This window comes from Poromitra crassiceps (assembly GCF_964638095.1).
Source record: "Poromitra crassiceps genome assembly, chromosome: 2".
Lineage (NCBI taxonomy): Eukaryota > Metazoa > Chordata > Actinopteri > Beryciformes > Melamphaidae > Poromitra > Poromitra crassiceps.
In genome coordinates this window covers 76,666,818-76,686,695 of record NC_139624.1, presented here as the reverse complement: position 1 = coordinate 76,686,695, position 19,878 = coordinate 76,666,818, and the positions used below count along the sequence as shown (strand labels likewise).

The following is a 19,878-nucleotide window of genomic DNA, read 5'->3' as shown; positions in this document are numbered from 1 at the left end:
CTGTTTTCTCGGAGTGATCCTTACATCATCTCTTTATTGGAGAGAGAGAGAGAGAGAGAGAGAGAGAGAGAGAGAGAGAGAGAGAGAGAGAGAGAGAGAGAGAGAGAGAGAGAGAGAGAGGTCCGTGCAGCAGTCCTCACTGTGTCTGACGGAGGGACCCGCTTTTCTGTTTTGTTAATTTCCTCTCCTCCTCGCGGCTCCGCTCGTGCACACCGGCCACTCTGTGAAGATGCACCGGCACCGTCCTGCACCGGGATTCATGCTGTCATTATTACCGGCGGCGCTGTGGATTTTCTGCCATGCCAACGGCGTGCGCGTGCATGGAGCTCTGCCAACAATGCGTAAGTTGTTATGATGTCCGTCCGAGTGCTGAGCGCGTGAGAGGGGCTGAATGAGGTGACGGTGCCTTTACCGGCGGCGGCGGAGCTGCAGGTAGCAGCCCTACGGTAGTGCCAGAGGCTGAGAGAGAGCGAGGGAGAAGGGGGGGGGGGGGGGGAGAGAGAGAGACAGAGAGAGAGAGAGAGAGAGAGAGAGAGAGAGAGAGAGATGTTACCTTGTGTGAGTTCAGACCTACACGTGTTAAATCCTCGAGAGCTCATTCTCCAGTCCATTCTATGTATTTTGGTCACGGCCTTTCAGCGCTTCCTTCCAGCAGAAGCGGACGGAGATTAGACTGAATGACATTCAGTGTTTCTTAATTAAGTTGTGGCTTGCTGGTTTATATAGTGCACACAGTCATGCAGTAGGCCTATAGTGAAATTGAAATGATTGTATTGTATTTGAGTCGGAAGCCATTTGATAATGGTTTCAGTGTTTGTTTTTAATAGGCAATTTGATGATTATTTTCAGCACTTATATTTTTGGCCACCAGTTTGTTGAATCCCATATTCGCAGCAGAGGGTTATGGTGTCTTGGACTTTGAATGACGTGCGATTCCTGGCTGTTTCATCAATACCTGAGGCACTCTCAATGTTGAGTCTAACCTGCAGGCTGATGTAGGCCATTTATCTGCTCGGCTATAACTTGAATTGTAATGAGTCTCTCATCTCTTTCTAGATCTAGGCCTATGCTATATAGCATATCTTTATATTCACGAATCACGATAAGCAAGCGGTTACAGGTAGCCTAAACTTGGAGGCTGTGTTTGTAGCAACGTTGAAAAAAATCGATGATTGATCGGCTTTGCCCGCATGGCTTGGTGCCGACTTAAAAGCTGCCAGAGTTCAGCTGACCTGAGGGTCTTTATTGGCCAGCAATAACATGTCACTTTTGTATCACGTAGGCTATCCCCTTTAGAGATATAGCCTTTATTAAAAAAATTATAGTCAGAGTTTTCTCATCATTTTTGCCTGCATGGTGTCCCTAATGCAAAGAACATCCTAATATAATCTCTAGCTTGTAGCAATAATATTATTATCCAGATATTCTGTTGGGAGTTGTAGTGTGCGTTAATAGTTTATATTGACATGATCGTATTTCATTGAATTATATGGTAGAATCTAGTAGCCTATGAAGACGGTTTTAACTTGACAACAAAAACATTCTAAATTGAACCCCCGCTCACTTCCTGTTGCAGTGTTTGCTATGGACATAAAAGAAAAAAAAACATTCAAGTGCAGGACTGACCATTCTGTGAAAACCGTCTATACAGCTGAGCGGCGAAAACAAAAGTAACGATGTCGAGTGAATATTTCTGCAGTTTGCCGAATGCTGAGAAAAAGGAAGTGCTGTGGGGTTGCGCTCTGGTGAAAACCGTCTATAGCCTATCCACATGTAGCCTACAGCTTTACTGTAACAGCTAGTTTTACTGCTAGTGCTTACATCTTTTGTCTTAAATTATCCACGGCATTATCATCCCGAATATGGTGACAGTGTGACTGATTCCACCGGTGAGCGCGAGGGCTGCCTTCCAGGGCCGTAACCAGGGTTCCGAAATAGGGGAGGTCCAGCAAGGGGAGGCGGATTCGGTGGCGCCCGCCAGGGCGCCGCCCGCCAGGGCGCCGCCGAAAAAAATTTGAGTTTTCCCCCCCCCCTTTTTTAGCCATATTTAGAGTAATATATCATTTTAAATCAACATTAGGATTATACTGTTGTGATGTCATTATTCAGTATATTCTCTTTCATGTCACCACCTGCTCAGCTCTCCTGTCAACATAATTGTAACTAACAAACACAAACTGTTTTAGCCAAATTCATATCAAAATGACACCTACAAACACAGGTACACAACCCAAGCCGTACACAACACACAAAGTCATCATCGATAATAAAAAAAACATACAGAGGGACATTTATTTATTCCTGATAGGAACGATTGAAAAATAAAATAAAATATATTATGTTGTTTTTAACTTTACACCACCTCTTTTTGTTACTTATTGGGTCATGAAACTGAAACCATGCATATAGCCACCTGCATACCTGACTTCGGGAGCTTGGCAATTGGCATCATGCATGATTAGCCAGTAGCATCCCAACGTGTCACACAGGTAACATTACTTAAGAGACAGACTAGACACTTACTTTCTTGGTTGTTGCTAAAAAATCTGTCAGTGTCACTCACTGTCTGTCGTTCACTCGCTCACTGTCTCGCAGCTCGCTCACCTTCAATTATCTCGCCAGGCAGACAGACAGTCATCACTCACCACCATGCTGCTGCTCTCTCGGAATCAAGTTACCGCGGACGCGGCGTCAGATGACTTCCTGCCTGACCTGCCTTTCGTTTCAAAATAAAAGTGATCCCGTGTTTTTCATGCTTTTCCATGCAGATTGTTTTATAAAAAAAAAAAAAAAAAAAAAAAAAAAAAAAAAATCCTCTGAAATATTAGGGGAGGTCCGGACCTCCCCGTGCTCATAGCTAGTTACGGCCATGCTGCCTTCTCCTGTCCTGTCCCGGATGGATGTGTCCGGGGCCGCGCCTCATTAATCATCCCATCCGACAGACAACGGAGTGACGGAGCCGCTGGCCCCGTTTGTGCGTGCAGTGCGCGCGCCCGTGTGCGCGTCAGTGTGTGAGTTTGTTTGGGTGGCCGAGAGAGAGGGGGGGGGGGGGGGCGGAGATAAGTTCAGCACCACGGACAGCGCATGCACAGGCGACGCTGAGCAACCTCCCTGTGCCCCATGAACAGGTGTCATAATGCACGGTGCCTACTATTAGGCCTACATAAAGTGTTGTTTTTAACACACGATGTGTTCAATTTGAACACAATATTAAAACATGTCATTGAATCAGCTCAGGGACAACACGTCATGCATTTCAACACTTTTCTAAGATTGTAGGCGCATCAATTACACATTTTGTGGTGATAGTCGGTTGCATAATAAGACTTGGTTTAGATTATAATATTGATCCCTGTAGGGAAATTATCGTTTCTCTTATAAACCCCTCCACCCACAGGACAGATTGCATGGTCAGTTTCACCAGAAATACGTTCAAAAAGGATACTTAGGCTACATGATATTTAGGCTATATAATCAATGGTCACTGCAACTGTAAGTTCCATTGTAAGTGGAATATTATGAGAACATAGTGATGCCACATGGGTGTAAAAAAAAATCACAATGAATTAAAATGTTAAAAGATTAGTGAGTAACACAGTCACGTTATAAATCTATATACATATTGTAGAAGTATAGAGATAAAAAGGTTGTAAGGTAGGACAACCAAAGATACATTAAATGGATATTATAAAACAGCTCTCTCAAATCAAGCAAGCAATCTGATTGGCTGACAGCTGTGGTATATTTAATGTATACCACAATAATATACCACAGTTATGAGAAAACTGAAAACTGAGAAAACAAATGGTATAGCTATAGCTGGCCTCCTATCGTGCATTCCTTTATAACTGGGAACTGGTAATCTTACGGTTCAAAGATCATGAGCTGGGACGGTGACGTCACCAGAGCGGGTATTTCCCATTCCAGACTCGTAGGAGCCTCAGCAGCCCCAACCTCAAATATCCGAGATGGCTGCTCCGCGCGACAACAGTAGTTCTAATCGTAGTAAATGCTGTTTATTAGCACTTCTGTCTTGTTTGTGTCTCATTGAATCAGCTGTACACACAGCACTGCCTAACTTCTATCTGTGTGGACATGTTGCTGCAGTGTTTGTAAGCGCAAAATGCCGCGAAATGCCTTGTTATCAACTATTATTGCTAACAATAGCTAGCCTGGCTACCGACTGGATCTGACCGGCTCTGACCAAGGGCCGACTCGTTTAAACCGATGTGACGCAATTCAACAGTGAACTTCCCAGCTCGAGTTTTCTGCAAATGGAACGCTAACAAAACGGATGTGACGTCATTTAACCTCCACATCCCAGTTTGTTTGCGATAAAGGAACGGGAGCTCCGCACCACAATACCCAGAGTGCCTTGCGGTAGTGTTTACTGTCGTCTCCTGCTAGTGACATCATCAGTATGACAGCTAGTTAGTCGTTTGCTGGCTAACAACGTTCGCCAGCTGCCTACCGAAATGGAAACATTAGCGTTAACTAACGTTAGCAGAAGCATTAGCCAAAGTTAGTTAGCTAACTGTCGTTACATTCAAAAGGAAGCAACATGAGACAAACTGTGAACTATGATCAAATCTATGTATTTAGCGTAGCGACATGCCAACTCTGTAGCTCTAGGAAGTAACCAACCATAATGACCCGCCCCCAGCAGCCTATAGGCTACCTTCCACAAGGCTTCCTGTTACTCACACATGGAATAAACAACATAGAACACACCACACTAACGTTACCTTGTCACCAAGCCTGTGTTGCTATCTGACATTGTTCAGCAACTGAGTCGGCTCTGTGGAGCCAAGAGTATGATTTCTGAATAACAGCCATTTAAATGTGAGTTGTTTATTCCTTTCATATTGCCATACTTCGTAAGCGTTTGATCAAAGCAATAGATCACTTCAGGCCGTGATATACAGTATATGCTCATTATACCAAACCTAAGGGTGCTATAATGAACATATATCACAGCCTGTCGTGATCTATTGCTTAAGTATATACTGTAGTAGGCAATGCAATATCAACAGTACCACACACACAACAGGGGAATGGAGAGCTGTGGAGTGAAGGCTGAGGATGGGTTTTTCAAGCTGAGGATAGGGTTTTTCAAGATGATAGGAAGCGAGTGAGTGTGTGTGTGTGTGTGTGTGTGTGTGTGTGTGTGTGTGTGCCTGCGTGCGTGCGTGCGTGCGTGCATGCGTGTGTGTGTGTGTGTGTGTGTAAGAGAGAGAGAGAGAGAGAGAGGCAGAGAGACAGTCAGACAGAGTGCCAAATTGGACCAGATTCCACCTCTGAGCTCAAATACAAGTGCCAACTGTATCCTTCCTCTGGACTGAATGTGAAACACTCTGGGAAACAGACAATGGCTGAGTTTCCCAACAAAGAAGCTTCTTAAGAGTTAAGAAGCTTCTTAAGGAGTTAAGAAGCTTCTTAAGGAGTTAAGAAGGCTCCAAAGAAGTGTTTCCCAAACGCCTTCTTAACAGAAGAGAAAAATAAAAAAAATAGAAGGCTCTTAAGAAGCATCTTAACTGGAGCGGCTCACTAGATGACACTCTGAGCCCAGCAGTGGGCCACGACTCAGTGGTTGAGAAACACTGTTGTAGAATAACCTAATCATGGTCATGTTAAACTTTATTAAACATTATTTTTTTCAGACATGGACTGCAGTTCAAATTGCTTTATATACACAGCATACAACAAAACAGAGAAACACTACAGAATTTAAGCGACCTTGGGTTCTGTGAAAGGTGCTATATAAATCCACAACATTATAAAAGGAATCCATTCTGATTAGAGGAATATAGCCTATGGTAAAACATTTAAAACACAAGTAACCATACATACAGGGGAGATTTTCAAGTGTTCCCTAATTTTAAACACTAAAGGGTACATGAAAGAAAGGAAAAAGGGGAAAACACAAGAGGAACAGTGGACACAAGTATCTCCTTTTGCCTGACGCGGCTGGATCTGCCAGTGTTTTGTCATTAAGAAGGTGTTAAGAATGCCCCAGACCCTTCTTACAAAACCTTCTTAACGAAAGATCATCTTAGCGCTAAGAAGCTTTTGGGAAACGCAGCCTTCTTAACGGAAGATAATTGGAAGATAATTTTAGGCTAAGAAGCAATCGGGAAACACGTTGGCTTCGTTGGCTTCTTACGGGAGCCTTAAGAAGGGTCAAAGAAGCTTCTTAGCGCTAAGAAGCTTTTGGGAAACGCATGCCTTCGTAAAGAAGCAATTGGGAAACGCGTTTGCTTCTTAAGGGGGCCTTAAGAAGGGTTAAATTAGCTTCTTAGCGCAAAGAAGCTTTTGGGAAAGCCAGCCAATGGCTGGGTTTCCCAAAAGCTTCTTAGCAATAAGAAGCTTCTTTAACCCTTCTTAAGGCCCCCTTAAGAAGCAAATGCGTTTCCCAATTGCTTCTTAGCCTAAGATGATCTTTCGTTACGAAGGCATGCGTTTCCCAAAAGCTTCTTAGCGCTAAGAAGCTTCTTTGACCCTTCTTAAGGCTCCCGTAAGAAGCCAACGAAGCCAACGCGTTTCCCGATTGCTTCTTAGCCTAAAATGATCTTCTGTTAAGAAGGCTGCGTTTCCCAAAAGCTTCTTAGCGCTAAGATGATCTTTCGTTAAGAAGGTTTTGTAAGAAGGGTCTGGGGCATTCTTAACACCTTCTTAATGACGAAACACTGGCAGATCCAGCCGCGTCAGGCAAAAGGAGATACTTGTGTCCACTGTTCCTCTTGTGTTTTTCCCTTTTTCCTTTCCTTCATGCACCCTTAAGTGTTTAAAATTGGGGAACACTTGAAAATCTCCCCTCTATGTATGGTTACTTGTGTTTTAAATGTTTTACCGTAGGCTATGTTCCTCTAATCAGAATGGATTCCTTTTATAATAAGAATCTTGTGGATTTATATAGCACCTTTCACAGAAGCCAAGGTCGCTTAAATTCTGTAGTGTTTCTCGCAATTTTGTTGTATGCTGTGTATATAAAGCAATTTGAACTGCAGTCCATGTCTGAAATAAATAATGTTTAATAGAAGAAGTTCTTGTTTAACATGACTACGATTAGGTTATTCTACAACAGTGTTTCTCAACCACTGGGTCGTGGCCCACTGGTGGGCTCAGAGTGCCATCTAGTGGGCCGCAGAGGACCTCTCTCAGATGGTGGACAGCTCCAGTTAAGATGCTTCTTAAGAGCCTTTTTTTTTTTTCTTCTTCTCTTCTGTTAAGAAGGCGTTTGGGAAACACTTCTTTGGAGCCTTCTTAACTCCTTAAGAAGCTTCTTAACTCTTAAGAAGCTTCTTTGTTGGGAAACTCAGCCAATACTGTGACCAATGGTCAGAGGCATGGGCTGAAAGATATTCACATTTGTGGTGTAAACTCTCAAACACTAAAAGTCAATGGGCTGTTTGACCCACCAACTGTGTTGAGTCCCACAAGCACCCTTTGAAAAGGTATCTATGGGCTATGTATGTGCATGCATGCATGAGAGGGAGAGAGAGAGAGGGCATGCATGGCCTGAAACATACTGGTTTTTGTCTGTGTGTATGTGTGTGTGTGTGTGTGTGTGTGTGTGTGTGTGTGTGTGTGTGTGTGTGTGTGTGTGTGTGTGTGTGTGTGTGTGCGTGTGCGTGCGTGCGCGTGCTTATGTGCATGCTCATGTGTGGTCTTCTCTCTTACACAATCTCTTTGATTCGCCTGGAACATCTATCAGTTTTATGTTGCATTGCAGTACCGCTTAATTGGCTAGAAAGGTGATATCAGTTTCTCAAGATCTATTGAGTGCTCCGGTCAAATCAATTGGACACACGCGCGCACATACACACACACACACACACACACACACACACACACACACACACACACACACACACACACACACACACACACACACACACACACACACACACACACACACACAAATACACACAGATACACATCTAAAGAGAATGGATTGAGTTTGTCCTTGGTGTACCTCAGCTGTACCCTCTAATGAGTTGTCACTCTATGTAAATGTCTTCTTGTTATGTTCTGTCTGATGCAATGTTTCTCATCACCTACTAGTCTCTCGTAATCATCAGGACATTGTTTCTCCATTTTGCATGGCCTGCAAAAAAAAAAAAAAAAATTGCAGGCCAGGCCACTCACTGAACAGCAGGCCAGTATATATAAGTGTTCCTAGTTGCGCAGATTGCAGGCAGGCAGGCTGTAGGCAGACAGGCAGGGAGGAATGAGTTAACTTTCCAGTCAGAAGCTACTGAGGCCCCAGCGCAGGTGGGCAGGGCTTGCTGTTCAATGGTGCCAAAATGGAGAAGAAAAGAGGTGCATAGAGGTGGAAAGCAAGGAGCCTATGTTGTGTCTTGGCCTAAACTACAATATCAGTGGTAGACAATCGTCTATTGCCTCTAGAATATTTGAGATAAATTAAATTAACGTTATTTCAGATTTATTATTTATTTAACATTATTTATTATTATTTCAGATGTATTATTTATTTAACATTATTTATGTATTTATTTATTTATTTATTTATTTATTTATTTATTTATTTATTTATTTATTTATTTACATTAGGCTATATAAAAAATCCTATTGGTGAAATGTAAACAGTAGTGGCTAAACTGAAAGTATGGGGTTGGATTGCTTTTGGGGTTTTCTTCACAAAAGTGGAGAAGGAGGCAGAAGCAGCACTAGCACTGCAGTAGGTGCTCCTGCAGAGCTGGAGGTGGTGTTGAACAGAGCATAAAGTGAAACATATAGGCTATATGCTTATTGCTTTCACATTGTGCTTTATGGGATTATCAGTAGGACTGCACTGTACAATACATTTAACTGTCACTGTGTACAGACATGTCTGTATTCACGTGTAGCCTACATAGTTATGTAGGTCTACACCCTTTTTTTGTCGGTCTTTGTGACCATGTCCTTGTGTATGTAAGGCTGAGGGTGCTCAGAGCATAAATAATTTCATTGTATTATACATTGTATTATACATATGACAATAAACTACTTGAACTTGAACTTGAACTTGAACTTGAACCTCAGACAAGCCAAGACAGGACACTGCACTCTTCCTTAAATTAAGTTTGCTGTGAAGCTTTTGTACAGAGGCATGTTTTTGTTTTTACGTCTTTATATTATACTTGCAGTTATCTAGGCAATGTTGAATTCTATTAGTGAACAAATAGGTAACATGTAACATCATGTTAGCATTATATTCACCAAATCTCGCTTCAAACACCCACATTTTCCCTTTTATTTTTTTACCTTTGGTCGCATGTGTGTCTGTGTGTGTTGGCCTGGCCTGCATGGTATCTAATGCCCGGCCTGAATTATGGTCCCAGTCCGCCCCTGTTTGCTTGCACACATGAACGTCGCAATAGACCTTATTCGCTAACCCTGGATGGCACCATATTGTTGCCATACTGTCCTGCACGCACAGCGTTGCTGTGTAATAAGGCCAGTTCACCCTGGCCTTATTATTTTAAGGTACAAATCTGTCCCTTACTCATACTTTGAAATGTCCAACTCTGACTTGCACTCCAGCTGTGCATCTGTGTCTTGGTAAGACACAAGATTTAAATTCTCACCCAGCAGGAGCTTGTGAAAACTAAGGGATGTGCCTTTAAGTCAGCATGTTAGTGACACTGTGGGTGGCTAAATGGGATGCCCCTAGAGGCTGTCTGCTATAGAATCAGATTAGCCTTTTCCCATCTCATTAAGCATGCCAGGCCGGTCGACATAGTCATCAGTCTGGTTCCACCTTCAGGGCCGTATAGGGCAAGTCAGGGTTTCCTGCTCTTCAGTGTAATTCATCTTATTCCCTCTAAGATAAATCTAGAGTATTTGTTCCATTCTGAACAGAAATGATCTCAGGTTTAGTCTTAGGTAAGCATGCATAGTTAGCTCTATGTTTTATTTAGCGCTATCCGTGTAGCTCTAGCCTGCTGTATAAAAGTGGCAAATGCTGAGACTTGGCTGATTGGCTGATGGAAATAATCTGTTAGAGTCTCACAGTCATGGTAAATGGTAAATGGCCTGCATTTATATAGCGCTTTTATCCAAAGCGCTTTACAGTCAGTAGGTACATTCACCCATTCACACACCGATGGCGGCAGGCTACCACGCAGGGTGCTGGCACACCAACGGGAGCAATTGGGGGTTCAGTGTCTTGCCCAAGGACACTTCGACATGCAGACTGGAGGAGCCGGGAATCGAACCACCGACCTCTTTTATCCAAAGTGATTAGTGGACGACCCGCTCTACCTCCTGAGCTACAGCCGCCCCACGAGTCATAGCAGGCTGCTTGAGTCATAAGGGTGCAGATGCTGCCTAAGAAGATGAGACATGTGGTCAACAATCTATTCAAATATTTCCTGGAAGCTCAATGTTCATAAGCAACAAAGATGAAACATGTCCCTGGGCACTTTCACCATCACGAGTTACTCAGAAAGTTGCTGTGTGTATCATTGTTTTTAGAGACATGGAACACAAGAGACTTTTCTGAAGCAATATAGATGATGGATTTTGTCAACAATTAAGATGCAGCCTTTTTTAAGCAGTGCAGCCTCTTCTATAAGTGACTCTGTGTGTGAGCACGGGCTGTGAGCACAAAATGTGGACGAGATTTAGGCTAGGCCCCACCCCCCGGTTCAAACGTACAAGGAAGTGAGATTTGGAGTCAGAAGGCGCCACGGCTCCAAGCCAGTGAAAGACGCATGCTAGCACGCACGCATGCACACACACGCGCGTGCGCGTGCACACTCTCACATGGAGACACAGATGCACAGATGCACGGGTCCAACCTGCCAAACCTGCACCGCTTACTTCAACCCCTGGGTGTGATTTGTTTTAAGCAGTGCAGCTGCTTCTATAAGTGACTTTGTGTGTCCTTCAAACACAATCCATCAGCTGAACATGCAAACGGCTCTGACTGACGAGTCGTTGGTGGCCAGAGCGATGATGTCATTGTCATCATTGTCGAGTGGTGGCCAGTGATGATGTCATATTAGTAAACAGACACAATCCATCAACTCGGGAGATGATGTCATACCCACTCATGATGGGATGGGCCCACTCACTGATGACATCGTCATTGAGTGACATCACTGGTGACATCACCGATTCAATGTAGAAGTGATATCATCAGTAATTTACGATGGATTTGAGTGTCCTGGAGGTTTTGGAGAGCACTGTGTCTAGACCAGGGGTGTCTAACACCCAGGTGGGGTCTAATTCCCACCGGTCCACTGGATTAAGGCTGGAGGAAGTAGACTGGTTTGGCTCCGATTCAATGAGCTCAATACGTGGTGTTTAGCTGTTTGGCCCCTGTGTTTGTGTGTGTGCACATGTGCGCGTGCATGTGTGTGTGTGTGTGTGTGTGTGAGTCTGTGAGTGTCCAGGTTGGTAGATTTATCATGCATTGAGACACGTGAGTGGAGGCTAGGAAAAAAGGCCCAGCTGGTAATTGCGCTGCCATCGCTCTCTTCCGCCCTCTCCTCCTCTGTCTAAATTGCTCTTTGGCTCCTGCTTTTTTTAATCTATCGCTCCTTTGCACTCCCTCCATTTTCAATAAATCTCCCTGATGCTCTCCTTCCCACGTTCTCCCTCTGCTTCTCTTCCTTGCACTTATCTCCTGTCTTTTACATTTTTGATCGAATCAACAGAGATCCTCCATGCCTTGTTCCCTTTCCTTCACCTCGGTTCCCTCCCTATGATGATTCCTCTCTCTCTCATATCTCTCCTCCACTCTTTACCTTTTTCATTTCTTTGAGTATCTCTAATTACCACCATCCTTATTTTACTCTCTCCAGTGGTTTTATAATCTGACCAAACCCTCCTCATCCTCTCTCCTTGTCTTCTTTCCTTTTCTTCATTCAACCACCCAATCTCTCTCCTGTGTGTGTTTGATTAGAACAAATGGTGCTCTCCACCACTAGCAAATCCACAGGGCAGTAATGTGTGTGTGTGTGTGTGTGTGTGTGTGTGTGTGTGTGTGTGTGTGTGTGTGTGTGTGTGTGCATGCGTGCGTGCGTGCGTGTGTGTGTGTGCAGGTAACAAAATGAAAATGGATGGATCTGATCTACTGCCACAATCAGACTGCTTTGGATTACAGCCACACTGCTGCACTCTCCCCTTTCAGTCTCTTCATCTTAAATATAGTCAAGTCAAGTCAAGTCAAGTCAAGTTTATTTATATAGCCCTAATTCACAAGCATGTCTCAGAGGGCTTCACAGAAAGTATGTCTAGCTGATTCTAGCTAACACACAGTAACAAGAATATACAGAATAAAGATAACATTTGAACATTTGAAGAAAGCAGGAGAGTGGAGGAGGGAGGGAGAGGGAGGAGGGAGGGGAGGGGGGAGGTGGGGAGAAAATAGGAAATGTGGAGGAGGAGAGAACAGAGGAGGAGAGATGAGGGTGCAGGGGAGGGAGAGCCAGGGTAGGGGTAGGGTCTAGGGTTGGGGGAGGGGAGGGAGTAGGATACGGGCCCGGATTAGGGCGAGGGTGGGGAGAAATGGGAAATGTGGAGGAGGAGAGAACAGAGAAGGAGAGGGTGCAGGGGAGGGAGAGCAGGGGGAATGTGAGAGGGAGGAGAGGGCAGAGAGGAGGAGAGAACAGAGAAGGAGAGGTGGGAGGGCGCAGGGGAAGGAGAGCAGTGGGAATGTGAGAGAGGGGAGAGGACAGAGAGGAGGAGAGAACAGAGAAGGAGAGGTGGAAGGGTACAGGGGAGGTAGAGTAGAGGTAGGGTCTAGGGTGGAGGGAGGGAGTAGGATACAGGCCCGGATTAGGGCGAGGGTGGGGAGAAAATGGGAAATGTGGAGGAGGAGAGAACAGAGAAGGGGAGGTGGGAGGGTGCAGGGGAAGGAGAGCAGGGGGAATGTGAGAGAGGGGGGAGGACAGAGAGTAGAGGTAGGGTCTAGGGTGGAGGGAGGGAGTAGGATACGGGCCCGGATTAGGGCGAGGGTGGGGGGAAAATGGGAAATGTGGAGGAGGAGAGAACAGAGAAGGAGAGGTGGGAGGGTGCAGGGGAAGGAGAGCAGGGGGAATGTGAGAGAGGGGGGAGGACAGAGAGGCAGAGAAGGAGAGGTGGGAGGGTGCAGGGGAAGGAGAGCAGGGGGAATGTGAGAGAAGGGAGAGCAGGAAGTGGCAGGGATTCAGGAAAATAGGGGAGAAGAGGAGAAGGAGCAGAGGGGGGGAGAATGAGGAGAGAGCAGGAGAAGGGAGGGGGGGGCGGTGGGATGTGGGGGAGGAAAGAGCATGGAAAGAGAGTGGGGGAGGAAAGAGCATGGAAAGAGAGGAGAACAAGAAGGGGGAAGAAGGGAAGAAGCGGGGGAAGGGGGAAAGAGAGGGGGGGGGGAGAAGATCAGACAACTGACTACTCTAAGCATTAACCAGAGCTAACTGGGACATAGTATCTAGCTAATCTACAGCCTAATCTGGCCTATCCTACCCTGCTCTAGTCTGATTTTAGCCTGAACACTAACAGGTCAGCCTTAGGCTGTAGCTAATCTATCGCCTACCTAAGCTGTTCTAAACCAACCGGCAGCCCTCGACCAGTGATGAAGAGCACCGATGCCCCCCGACCCGGCCCCCGCCCACATAGGGCGTGGGAGGGAAGGCCAGGCCGGGACACAGCGGCACCCCCTCACCCCCAGTGAACGCAAGAAAACCTTTCCACCATATGGATCGCCGCATGGATTGCCCCAGTGACTTGGCTGAGGAGGAACCTTGTGAGGTCGTTGTGCTAGGGGCCAATTGCTGCGGCCCGGACGGACCCAGCCCCCACGCGACCCGCCCCCCCAGCCCCCAGCCACCAGCATAGTGACTGAGAGCGTGAGAGCAGGCCACGCGGGGGACGGGCCCACCCAGGCCACAGCAGCGGACCCCCATCTGGGGACTCCCCTCCGAGACAGGCCGAGAGATGCCGGGCTAAACCATGCACAGAGTTTCCGATAATGAAACTCTGTGAATGGTTTATTATGGAAATAAAATGTACAAGAGAACAGAAAATTGAAAATGTAAAAAAGAGTCCAACAGAAGGGATATAAAAATGTAATTTTTAAATTATCCTAAGATCAGGGAAGGGAGTTGAAATCTAAAAAGTAGAGTCCAAAAAGAAATAGAAAATGCAGTCTTTAAGTGTTCGTAGGTTTAGAGAATACTAGTTAATTAGCTAGGTGACAAAAAGGGGTAACAAGATTGGGAGTTCCATGAGGATGATCTGAGGAATCCATGAGTCCGCGTTGGTGACATGGATTAAGAGGAGGGGAGGGGAGGATAGGAGTCGGAGGTGATGATTAAGAGGAGGGGAGGATAGGAGTTGGAGGTGATGATGAGGCGGCGGGGGGGGGGGGGGCTGGGGGGGCGCCCCCCCCTTCCCTTAGGCAAGCAGGTGACCAGGATGATGAGGATAGGGGTCGGTGATGGTGATGAGCCCGGGGTGTCAGACAGTAGAAGGAGTAGTGGGTAGATGGCCTAGAGTGACGACAGGTGGCTAGGGCGATGACGGCCGGACCTAGGGCTGCAGCGGTGGGGTGTACGTCAGGCCAATGAAGGACACCTGAGGGGGAGAGAGAGAAGAGAGCGGGGGAATCTGCGCAGAGGTGGAACTAACTCTATAGACAACAATAAAATTAGGTCAAATCAAAATTTATTAGGATTATTTAGGATGACTAATATTATACTGCTAATTCAGGTCTAGGTAGTCTAGGTCTAAGTTTATACTGATACTGCTGGCTTGAGATAGCCCGCTCAGCAGTTCAGGACTAAGTTTATTCACCAGCTATTTGATTTTATATCTGAGCTACTGGGTCGGCTGATGCCATATTATTAAATTAGGTCAAGTCTAAGTTTATACTGATACTGCTGGCTTGAGATAGCCCGCTCAGCAGTTCAGGACTAAGTTTATTCATCAGCTATTTGATATTATAACCGAGCTACTGGATCGGCTGATGCCATATTATTAAATTAGGTCAAGTCTAAGTTTATATTGATACTGCTGGCTTGTGATAGCCCGCTCAGCAGTTCAGGACTAAGTTTATTCACCAGCTATTTGAATTTATATCTGAGCTATTGGATCGGCTGATGCCATATTATTAAATTAAATTAGGTCAAGTCTAAGTTTATACTGATACTGCTGGCTTGAGATAGCCCGCTCAGCAGTTCAGGACTAAGTTTATTCACCAGCTATTTGATTGTATATCTGAGCTACTGGATCGGCTGATGCCATATTATTAAATTAGGTCCAGTCTAAATTTATACTGATACTGCTGGCTTGAGATAGCCCGCTCAGCAGTTCAGGACTAAGTTTATTCACCAACTATTTGATTTTCTATCTAGGCTACTGGGTCGACTGATGCCATATTATTTAAATTAGGTCAAGTCTAAGTTTATACTGATATTGCTGGCTTGAGACAGCCCGCTCAGCAATTCAGGATTGTATGTACTCAAGAGCTAATAAATATTTCTAGAGAATGACATCATCAAACATAACCATCAAGCACAACCAAATGATTGGGAGAATAAATGGGTTTTGAGTCTAGTTTTGAAGATTTCAATGGAGCCAGCTTCCCTAACTGACAGAGGAAGCTGGTTCCAGAGATATGGAGCACGGTAAGAAAATGCTCTGCTACCTGCTGATTTTTTCTTAATTTTAGGGACGGTAAGATAATTACCGTCCTGTGAGCGGAGAGTACGCGTGGGAACATAAGGAATGATTAGCTCAGATAAGTACGGAGGTGCGAGCCCGTGCAAAGATTTATAGGTTAACAGAAGCACCTTAAAGTCTGATCTGGCCTGAATTGGGAGCCAGTGGAGGGAGATTAAGACCGGAGTTATATGATCAAACTTCTTAGTTCTAGTTAGAATTCTAGCAGCGGCGTTTTGCACGAGTTGTAATTTATTTGTGCTACAAAGTGGAAGGCCAGAGAATAGGACATTACAGTAATCGAGTCTAGATGAAACAAAGGCGTGTATTAAGGTTTCGGCATCCGTTGCATTTAGCAAGGGACGGATCTTTGAGATATTGCGAAGATGAAAGAAAGCTATTTTAGTGATGTCCTTAATGTGAGCATCGAATGACAGAGTAGGATCAAAGGTAACACCTAGGTTTTTCACCTTTGAGTTTGGAGTAATTACGCAGTTCTCAATGTTCAGACTAAGATCAGTGAGAAATGGAAGTTGGGTTTTTGGGCCAACAACTAGTAGTTCAGTTTTGTTGGCGTTTAGTCGTAAGAAATTATTTGACATCCAATCTGTAACAGCGATTAAGCAGGATTCAAGATTAGCGAGTTTAGAGCGATCGTCTGGTCTAATTGGTATATAAATTTGGGTATCGTCGGCATAACAGTGGAAGTTAATGCCATATCTACGGAAAATTTCGCCAAGAGGCAGTAAGTAAACTCCAAAGAGTAAGGGACCCAGGACTGATCCCTGCGGTACACCAAACTTCACTGAGGAGAATGTGGACATAATATTTTTATATGAGACACAGTGTGTCCTATCAGACAAATATGACTTTAGCCAGGATAGGGCAGTGCCCCGGATACCTACGTAGTTAGATAAGCGGTCTAGGAGGATCTTATGATCGATTGTATCGAAGGCTGCGCTTAAGTCTAATAAAATGAGAAGAGAGGAGAAATTAGAGTCGGACGCGAGGAGAAGGTCATTGGTTACTTTTGTAAGAGCAGTTTCAGTACTATGGAGTGATCTAAAACCAGATTGAAAGGGATCGAGAAGTTTATTATGCGAGAGGTAGTCAGTTAATTGTGTTGAGACTACTTTTTCAAGAACTTTAGAGAGGAAGGGGAGATTTGAGATTGGCCTGAAGTTGTTAAGAACCTCAGAATCAAGGTTTGGCTTTTTAAGTAGAGGTTTGATTACAGCAGATTTGAAGGAGGCAGGGACAATGCCAGAGGAGAGGGAGCTATTGATAATGTTAAGTAAGGGGGGGCCTAGTATTGGAAGGAGTTCCTTAATCAACTTTGCAGGGAGAGGGTCGAATAAACAGGTTGTGGATTTAGATGAAAGTACAATTAGACAAAGTGCATTTAGGGAGATAGTCTCAAAATTCGAGAGTATAGTACTCTCGTCTAAGGTTCTAAGGACAGGGCTAGGAAAGGGGTTAGCACCCTTTGTGAGTAATAGAGAGTTGCTAATTTCATCTCTAATACAGATAATTTTACGGTTAAAGAAGTCAAGGAAGTCATTAGCTGTAAATGGAGAGTTTGTATTGGGGGATGGTTTGCGAGTAAGATTTGCGACCGTGTCAAATAAAAATTTAGGATTATTTTTATTAGTGTTAATAAGATCTGATAGGTAGGAGGCTCTTGCAGCGGAGAGCATACATTTGTATTTTAATAGGCTATCACTACAAGCTAGTCGATAGACTTCAAGCTTGGATGATCGCCATTTACGTTCTAGTTTTCTGCATATTAGTTTTTGTGCGCGTGTATCGTCAGTATACCAAGGCGAGGGTTTTTTAGGGCGACGGATTTTAGTACGTAGAGGTGCGATAGAATCAAGCGAGGCGAGTAGGATTGAATTAAATTGATTTGTGAATTCATTAATGGAGTCGATCCGCTCTGGGAGAGAGGAAAGCGGCCCCGATAACAAATCAGCGAGTTCAGTGGGAGTAGAACTATCGATACGCCGGGCGGTATAGGTATCGGCTAGGTTTGATTGCCGGAGGGGCAGGTCTATTTTAAATTGAATGAGATAATGATCTGACAGTGCTGGAGGGTAAATCATGACTGACAGATCTGAGACGTTAATCCCACGAGCAAGGACGAGATCAAGCGTGTTGCCGTTAGAATGCGTTTGTTCATGAACCAACTGAGCAAAGCCAAGGGTGTCGACTAAAGATAGAAAGGCTTTGCAGAGTGGGTCAGCTTTACGGTTAACATGAATATTGAAATCGCCAATGATAAGGATATTATCCGTGCGGGTTACGAGGTCAGAGAGAAAATTGGAAAATTCATCAAGAAAAGATGAATAGGGCCCAGGTGGGCGGTAGAGCATAACTAGGTAGAAGGCTCCGAGGCCAGCTATATTAGAGTGTCTCATAGTAAGTATCTCACAAGATAGGAGCTTATACTTTTGATCCTGCAGAAGACCTAGATTTGAGTTATAAATTAGGCCAATGCCCCCACCATTTCTTGACATTCTGGCAACATGCGAATTGTCAAAGTTAGGGGGGGAGGCTTCAATGAGTGGAAGAACAACGTCCGGTTTTAGCCAGGTTTCGCATAATCCCATAACGTCAATATTATGTTCAATGATTAAGTCATTGACGAGGAGGGCTTTATTGGTGATTGATCTGATATTAATGAATCCAAATCGAATAGATTTATCATCAATATTAGTTAATTTAGAGCATTCGATACCAAGAGTAGATTTAATCTCAATGAGGTTGGTGTTTGACGTTTTGAGGGGTGGACGAGAGCGGCGTGAGGGGACGGAGCGACGAAGAGAAACTGTGCTAATTTGAGAGATCGTGGTATAATACGGAGACGGAGCGGCGGTGGTAACAGTCGGATTAATAACAATAAGGTTTGGGTTAGGATATTGCAGAGCGTTTATGGGTCGGTTACTAGTAATAGTGCGGCGCGGACGGAGCACAGTCTGTATTGGATAGACTAAGTTAATTGAACTAGCAGACTCCATAACCGCACAAGTAGAACTAACAGGCTGTCTAGCAGCCTGTGGCCCTGCATGTTGTGGGTGAAACTGTCATTCAAGGATAGTAGTCTGGGTTTGCCGTAGGCAACTATCCAGGTTTTTTGATAAGGTGCTAGCACCCAATGGGGTAGGGTGGATGCCATCCATCTTAAGCATGCCAGTCATGCCTCTAAAAAAGGGCCAGTTATCTAAGAATAGGTAGCCCTTATCAGCACAGTGTTTGGCCAGCCAGTTGTTGAGCCAAAACAGCCTGCTAAAAATGTCAGAGTTAAGTGTGACAGGGAGGGGACCAGAGACAATTAATGGATGCCGACTCATCTTGCTAGCAAAAGCACAGGTCCTAGTTATGCTGTGCTTTGTGATCTCCGATTGTTTAAATCTGGCATTGTTGGTGCCAACGTGTAGTATGATGTTATCATGGGTAGCCTGGGTAATTGTTTGTTTATGGCTGTTTGTTAGCACCCTAAGAGTAGCTTCAATGTCGGGTACTCTGGCCCCGGGCAGACAAACTATCTCGGCTGGTGTGTTAAGCTTGATATTGCGGGTTATAGAGTCTCCAATCAATAGAATAGAGGGTTTAATATTGTCGGGCGGAGCGGACGACGCAGCATGCTGAACAGGAGAGTTAGCAAGCGGCGTGAATCTATTCCGGATCTCAACCGAAGTGGTTTGTTGGGAAACGGGCTGCACAGCGGCGGGCTGTGCACGTTTAACGCCACGGCAGCGTGAGACAACTGTAAACCCATCATCCACAGACTGTGGGGCCAACGAGACATTGGCCGGGTTGTTCTGCTCGTGCTGCGGAGTAGCATTAACGGGGGCACCAGCTGGACCGCAGCTAGCATCCTCGCTTAATTCACAATACACATCAGCTACTGAGGTACATTGTAAATGATCAGGGAAGCCAGTCTGGTTAAGTGTAACAAGACTATCATTAGGTGACTGGCGTTTATCGTTCTCTAGTTGGGAAACACGGTTTTCTAATAGATTAATCATATCTAAGAGAGAGTGGATAGTAAGAATTGGATCGATCTTACCCGATTCGGGAGGGGGATGGCTGGCGTTAGCCATGTCAGGAGCGTGTCGTAATGCTGCGGCCAGAAGCAGCTCACGCCGTTGCGGTGCCCGGGGACCTGGGGCCTTGGGAGCAGAGGCTGGTAGCCTAGGTTGACGCCGGACCAGTCCGGGCCAGTCC

General features: G+C 45.1%; 1 protein-coding gene across 1 annotated transcript in view; it reads left to right on the top strand.

The window, feature by feature from the left end:
* Nucleotides 1-229: 229 nt before the first annotated feature.
* The window catches only part of LOC310796483 (contactin-associated protein-like 2), a gene marked incomplete at both ends in the record, with an annotated part of 775,066 nt that continues 755,417 nt past the window's right edge, over nt 230-19,878 (top strand). Inside the window, one exon of the mRNA XM_083658673.1 lies at nt 230-341. Within this exon, the coding sequence (XP_083514799.1) occupies nt 230-341 (112 nt within the window). The remainder of the gene's footprint in view (nt 342-19,878) is intronic.